Source organism: Chaetura pelagica, unplaced genomic scaffold (genome assembly GCF_000747805.2).
Source record: "Chaetura pelagica isolate M959 unplaced genomic scaffold, ChaPel_1.0 scaffold994, whole genome shotgun sequence".
Classification (NCBI taxonomy): domain Eukaryota; kingdom Metazoa; phylum Chordata; class Aves; order Apodiformes; family Apodidae; genus Chaetura; species Chaetura pelagica.
The window spans coordinates 21226-28731 of record NW_009953121.1 but is presented as its reverse complement, the minus strand read 5'-3'; the positions used below and the strand labels follow the sequence as shown (position 1 = coordinate 28731).

The following is a 7506-nucleotide window of genomic DNA, read 5'->3' as shown; positions in this document are numbered from 1 at the left end:
TTTACTGTAAGAGTGACAGAGCACTGGAACAGACTGCCCAGGGAGGTTGTGGAGTCTCCTTCACTGGAGACATTCAAAACCCACCTGGATGCGTTCCTGTGTGATGTGCTCTAGGTGATCCTGCTCTGGCAGGGGGGTTGGACTAGATGATCTTTCGAGGTCCCTTCCAACCCCTAGGATTCTGTGATTTGCCTTGGTAAATAAATAAAGTTGGGAAAATATGCCTTGATCTTACTGAAAATCTCTATGATTTTAGCGTTGTATTGTTGTGATAGTTCTTAATAATTCTGGAGTAAGGAAAAAGGTTGAATGAACCATACTTAACAGCACTTCCCTGCCATTCCTCTTCTCAGCAATTTGTGATGCCTTACACTTCTTAATGTATGTAAAAAGCTTTCTGAGGTTTAGTGTGATATTCTGCTAGATAGCAAAGATTGAGAAGGGTAGAGACCAAGGAAAAGATTAATCAGACATATTCCACTTGCAGATCTAGAGACTTGTTTATGTGCACCTTAAATCTTTTATTTAAATACTAACCTATGTAATGAGTTGTAAACTTTTCAAGTATGAGAATAAAAGCTTTGCTAGCACGTTATAGATAAAAGAGTTACTGGAGTATGCAGGGGATAGAAAGTGTACAGTGTTTTTGAAGGGGAAAAAATAACTAGATTATTAAGTTTGTTCACCTAGGCTAGTCAGAAAGCCATACAATATTTGAAAAGAATACTTACTAAGGACAGAACAAGTAATGTTCCTTGAAAGAATGTAGAAATTTTCTGGAATGAAAATGTGCTAAATATTTAGTTGCTCATTGATACATATATCCTGAAATTTAAGCTCTGAAAACAGTCTACAGATTATGGTTTTCTGATAGCTGTGGCAGAATATGATTTTTCCAGCTGTGGGAAGAATTGTGACTGGCCTGCCAGTTTGCAGAATGGTTCCACAAAGAACATACTCTTGAATCACGGTTTTGCACCAGTTTTGTAGAGTAAAATAATTTTTTTGCCAGTGCAAAAAGGAGGCATTGTTTCTGAAATTATTTGTTCCAGCAGAGACTTCTGAAAGAAGATAAAGTGAGTTAATTTCTCTCTAATTTTTGTTAATTCTGTGCCTCAGAAGGGTAACGTATCTCGATTCCATAAGTTAAGAATAATCCTTAATGAAACAAAAGCACCTCTATCTTCAGTAAATGTGCTTTGGCCTGTGCATGAAGGAAGGTACTACTACAGAGTCAAAAAGAATTCAACACGAAACTTAAAAGAATAGTTGATGTTATTTTAATGGAGTTAAAGTGTTTTCATAGAACCAGAAGAGATAAGACTTTAAAAATTCCTTGAATATTACATTTTATTTTACAGTCGTGGTTTGGGCCCAACATGACAACAAAGGAACATCCACATGGCTGCTCACTCAACTTCCCCCTCCCACACACACACACTCTGGGATGAGGAGGACAAAGCTCATGGGTTGAGACAAAGGACAAGGAGGGTTCTTCACCGATTAAGGTCCCGGGGAAAAAAATAATAATTTCACACTAATCAAACACACACAGGACACAGACAACACAAAGAGCAAAGAGCAGGGCTTGCATATGTTACCCCACCCCTCCCTTCTTTCCCCGGCCCAAATCACTTTGTTCCCAGTTTCTCTCCCTCCTTCCCCCCAGCGGCACAGGGGGATGGGGTTTAGAGTCAGTTCACAGGCCCGTGGTTCCTGCTGCTCCTTCCTCCTCAGGAGGAAGGATTCCTCACAGTCCTTCCCTGCTTCCACACAGGGTCCCTCCCACGGGAGAGAGTCCTCCACGAACCTCTCCTTCATGAGTCCTTCCCACAAGGTCTGGAGCTGCTCCAGCCTGGGCTTCTCACAGTCACAGGCCCCTTCGGGAACAGCCAACTCCCCTGGCACCGGGGTCTTCCAAGGCTGCGCAATCAGAGTCCACAGGCAGCAAATCTTCTGGCCACAACATCCAAGTCCACTGGCCAAGTTCACCCCTCCTGGCACCCCCAGGGAATGTTCCACCACGTTCCTCCACGAGTGCAGGGGCACAGCTGCCATCTCGCCATGGGCTGCAGGGAAACTTCTGCTAGGGCACCTTCTTCCCCTTCTTCCCCACCAGCACCGCTCTCCTTCCCCAGCACCGCTTTTCTCCTCCAGCAGAGCTCTTCCTTCAGGCGTTATAGCCGTTCTTTTGTATGTTAATCGCAGAGGCGCATCTATTGTCCCTCTAATGGCTCCTTGGCTGGGTTTTGAAAGCAGGGGAGCTTCTCAGCTTCTTACCGGAGCCACTCCTGGGGCCCTGCCCCCGCTACCAAAACAACCCCACCAAACCCAACCAGAACGTTTACATAATTCTGAATACTTGTACTAGTGCAAAGATTGCAATGTAAGTGTGAAACTGGAAAAATTGAAAGAAAGGGGGAAGAGGGAAAGTTTTTTTGAAGACAAAGTATTTTGAGAAAAAGCTGGCCCTGGAATGTTTGGAAAAGCTTGACAAAGTGTGACTTTATTTTCTATGGAAAAAAGTCACACTCTTACCTGGAAACAGGGGGGTCTTTAAGCTTGATGCTGGCAAATTGTGGTAACCTTATTAACTGTTAATACATCCCATTCAGGTTTCCAAGGCCAAAGGAGGATATACTGATGTGTTATGGCAGCATAGGTTAGGTTTTCTTCTGCTTTCTGAACAGATTTTTATAATCTCTCTAGAGTCATGATTTGTAGAACGATTGGGGATTTGGTAGAGATCTTATGTAATGCATATTGCCAGCTAGAGTAATGAAATTTAGTATCTTTTGTAGTATTTCAAATTAATCTCTTCTGCTTTTCCTTACCATCTTCCTTCTGAATATTGTCCTTCTGCCTTCTGTTCAGTCTAGCATGTGATGAAGTCAATGCTGGGTACTGTGACCCAGTATTTGTAATGCCCAGATTTGAGAATGAATGAAGGCAGCAGGACCCCCTGTCTGTTTATTCAGCCTGGGGTGGACCTCTGCACTGTGATCCCTTGAGTGTCAGTTCCAGCATTAGTTTGGACAAACTGATCTCAAATTAATTTCTCCCAGCCTTCTTTTCTAACACAAAAACAGAAAGACCACCTGACTTACATTAAATGTGGAATACAATTCTTGGCTCACTACAATTTGTCAGGAAATAAAGGCATCTTCAGAAAACTAAGTATTATGTTTTGTATACTTGTGAATATAAGTTAAAGCAAAAACAGAATTCTGTGCTGATATTTTTTTTTCCCAAGATCATATTGATTTGTAGTTCAACACTAAGTTTGGAGTGAGAATTGGTTTTAGTTATAATGAACAAATAGTGCAAGAAAGATGTATTATGTGGATACTTTTTTTGCTTTGTGTCCTGGGTGCACACCCCTCCCTCCACCCCTGCCACCTCCATCCCCAAAAAATTGCTGGCATATTTATTTTCAGGTAATGTAGCAGCAATGTTCAAACTCTTATTCCCTGTTTTTTGATAATAGTCCCATTGTTGAAACAGTCTTCATACTGATTAGTTTTTTAGTTAGATTTTTTTAGACTGTTTTTCTATTACTAGGTTGTCTTAACAGACTGAGTCATATCACCATGCGACATAAGGCCTAATTTTGTACAAGAGCAGCATGCTAAGTTTATTTTACACCTTTTTAATCAGATGACAGAGAAAGTTCCGGGTGCCATATTTCAACTATATCTGTCTTGCATCTTATAGTGTATGAGTGAAGATCTTAGCATAATTATTTATATAAATTAAGATATTATTTAGTTCCATTTTTCATGATTATTTTTTTCTTTTCCCTTTCAATAACTTGACTTTGTCTTTCAGCAGATATGTGTTAGAAGATCATCTAAAATAATGTGTTGCAATAGGTTAGTATTCATAGAATAGCTTAGGGTGCAGAAAGAACTTAAAATTAGCTTTAAACTATTTGCCACAACTTGTGCATTTTTGAGGATTTTCCATAAATGCCAATTAATTAGATTTTTTTTTAATACAAGAATTGCAGTGCACGTATGCCTGTAAAAGGGAAAAACTTTGTAGCTGTATGGTTTCAATGTGTGTCTTTAACTGAAAAATCACCTGTTGATGATCAGTCCTAATTTAAGCATGCATTATGCTGCAATACAATTTAATCATACAAGACATTTTCTGTGACTTTGAGCTGTGTTTTTACATAGTACGTTCTTCAGCATTTAGTAGGAATGCTAAAATGAATTTATGTGTATAATTTTTTTCCAAGGGGGGGAAAAAAAAAAGTAAGACTGGGAGTATGTGTTAAGGAAACTCATTCTAGCAATGTTATTATTAGGATGATGTTTTCTCAAAACTGAACGTTGCCAACAATCAAAATTAAAGTTGCATTTAAAATAAATTCTTAAGTATTTTAAGGTATGGAAACACAGAGTGGAGCCATAAATCTGCTGCTTATGACAACATTGTAATAAATATACAAGAAAATATTTTAGTGTTAATAGCCACAGACTTAATTTCAGCTCCTTTTTAGGCTAAATATTGGGGGGCTATTTTTCCTCATTACATAATTTTAGGCAGACATTATCTTTATGGAAACTTTGGAGACACTGCTGTGGTGGGATTTTTTTTGTTTGTTGTTTTTTTTTCTGTTGGTTGGTTAGGGTTTTTCTTGTGTGTTGGTTGTTTTGGTTTTTGGGGGGGGGAAGAGGAGAGTTTGTGGGAGTTAGTTTTGATTTGTTTTTTTGAGTTATCTAGACTGTATCCTCCATGTTAGACACACCCCCCCCCCCCGGGTTGGATAACTGTTACTTATTTTTTTTTAGGGTTTTTTCAATGGCATTAAAAATTGATTACTTGTTTGTTGTTTTTTTTTCTGTTGGTTGGTTAGGGTTTTTCTTGTGTGTTGGTTGTTTTGGTTTTTGGGGGGGGGAAGAGGAGAGTTTGTGGGAGTTAGTTTTGATTTGTTTTTTTGAGTTATCTAGACTGTATCCTCCATGTTAGACACACCCCCCCCCCCGGGATAGATAACTGTTACATAATATTTTTTAGGGTTTTTTAAATGGCATTAAAAATTGATTAATTTTTGTATTTTTTGTCATTCTTTTAAACCAAAACCTACTGCATCTCTGGTTTTAAATGTGTTTTAAATTTAGGGAGGAGAAAACAAATAGTTATGTCTTTGTATTTTAAAAGTGCAATTTGTGCTTTAAGCATAAAATGAAACTTTGTATAGTTCATATTCATGCAGGCACATTCTATCATCTTTCTGTACATGAATGTTAAGGGCTACTAGTTTGACTAACTACTACCTAGCTGTGGTGAGAGTGGCTGTGAGAGGCAAGCTTGCAGTGGATATGCAGGGATCTACCTCCAACACAAAACCACTCGAGTTCTTCCTCTGCACCAGGCAACCAGTGTCTATTTAAACAAATTTTGCAGGAGTTGAGGAGTCCCCTTCTGTTACTCGGGGCAACGAAATGTCCGCTGTACTGAAGTATAAAGGTCTCTGATTTTTATTTTTTTCAGCACAACACAGGATTTATATTCTTGCTCTGGGCTAGGTTGTGTGCGCTAAAATGTATTTTGAATGCAGCACTTTATACCTACTGGGAGCTAGTAACGACTGCATTCCTGGGGGATTATCACATCTCTGCAGGGGAGAGGGGAAAAAAGGGTGACAGCTTTGCTTGTGTGAATATTGCAGTAATTGAAATCGGTGATTGTAATTCAAGGATTGATGGCTCCCAAACATTACTGTCAGCCTTCTATCTAAACTTTGGTTTAAAGTATTTGCATTACTGATGTGCTTTTACCCATGGCTGTGGATCAGTTCCTATTACTTCCCAAGCTGCAGTGTGCACGTTAATTCTGACGCTGTTTTAGCTGCAAGACATTAATTTCTGTCATTAAAACAATCTGGTTAAAAGTCATAAGTTTTTGTGTACATACATAGGGAATATAAACCGTTATACACCTTACTATGGGGGTGCCTACTTGTTTAGGTCACCCATTCTTGCAAGAGTGTAAATAAACTGTGCTTCGTTGAAGGATCTGTGTGGGCCTGTTCATTGGCACGACAAACGTTTCTCACACATGGTTTGAGAGGAGCTCTGTCTGTGTGACTGCATTGGTTGTATCAAGTGATAGAAGTTCAGGAGAAGCAGAGGACATTGCTTTTTGCTGGGTGGTCACCATGCTGCCCAGTGTCATACACCTGTCTGCTGAGAAATATATATGCTCATCCATTGCAATCAGCTGGGCTGCTTGTTTCAGCCTGTTTAAATTGCCTGCACTGCTGAATGTGCTGCCATATTTTGCCTCTCCCTTACCTTTCTATGCTGCTTACTTTCTGAGCTCTTTAAAGTAGGAATTGCCTTTGTCATCCCTCCCTACATTGTCTATTTAAGATATTACTTTTTCATAATTTTAGAGTGGAAGAATCAATGACTGAACCTGTTTAAAAAATACAGAATTTTAATGATCCTTTTTCACTATCCCTATTTGTGTAAGTCTGAATCCACAAAAGAGTTTCTTCACATAAATGTTTCTTCCTACTCAGATTCTTCAACAGATGCAGGACTCCATTACAAGAGCAGAATTTCTGATCACACTGAAAAGGTTTGAGAAGAGAATCAGCCTGAAACTTAGGAAATACTGTGGATTTATTCCATTCTCCCTTACACCAGATTTATACTAGTGGCATTACAGAGATCCTATTTGACTAATCAGATGTCAATTTATTTCAGTTGACAATGCAGGAAAGGGAAAGAAGCATTGGTAAGCAGATAGGCATTTTTCTGAATCGATCACTCACCTCATTACCCTCCTCCTTTCCATATACTCCTGTTTTAAAATATTTTTTAAAAATACAGGTTGATCTCTCTGATTTCACATAATCTTCTTCTTTGTGTTTCTCCAGTATATCCCATCTCTGCTAAGGGTTTCACTGCAGTTCCAAGTCTTGTTAAAGAGGACTCAGAATGACTGTGCTTAGAGTGATAATTGCTGGACCTATAGGCTGGCTCCAAGACAGGACACATCCTTAACCACGTAGATAACTGTCCTGGTTTGAGCCAGGATTAAGCTAATTTTCCTTTTACTGATTTTTTTTTTCCTTCAGTAAGCTTTCTTTTGACTAGTACCAGTGTTCCAATCAAGACTGATAACAGTGGAATGTTTTTCTAACTGCTGGGTCTTCAAGGCCGCACCTTCACTCTGCCAGCTCAGACTGATCTGAGGAAAGCCAGATGGCCTCCCTTGGTAGAAAGGACTAACACATAAGGAGTAAACAGGAGGGCACTGCTTAGCATAGATAAGGCTTGGAATGCATAGATAAGGCCTGAAGTGTGAAGGAAGGTATTGTGTGGGAGGATGCTCCCACAGAAACTTGCAGAGAAGACAAGACCCTGGTGCAGGCCCCAGGAAAGAATGCCAAGAGGTGAAAAGTGCACAGCGAGGAAGACATACGGCCTTCATCCCAAAGACCCCTGCCCACGACCACCAGAAGATACTGCGCAAGTGCAACAAGGA

The 7506-nt window shown here is 39.7% G+C and overlaps 1 protein-coding gene across 1 annotated transcript in view; it reads left to right on the top strand.

Annotated features, from left to right (window-relative positions):
* The window catches only part of LOC104388432 (nipped-B-like protein), an 18137-nt gene extending 11177 nt beyond the window's left edge, over window positions 1–6960 (top strand). Inside the window, exon 4 of the mRNA XM_009997296.1 lies at window positions 6896–6960. Coding sequence (XP_009995598.1) covers window positions 6896–6960 — 65 coding nt within the window. The remainder of the gene's footprint in view (window positions 1–6895) is intronic.
* The last annotated feature ends 546 nt before the right edge of the window (window positions 6961–7506 follow it).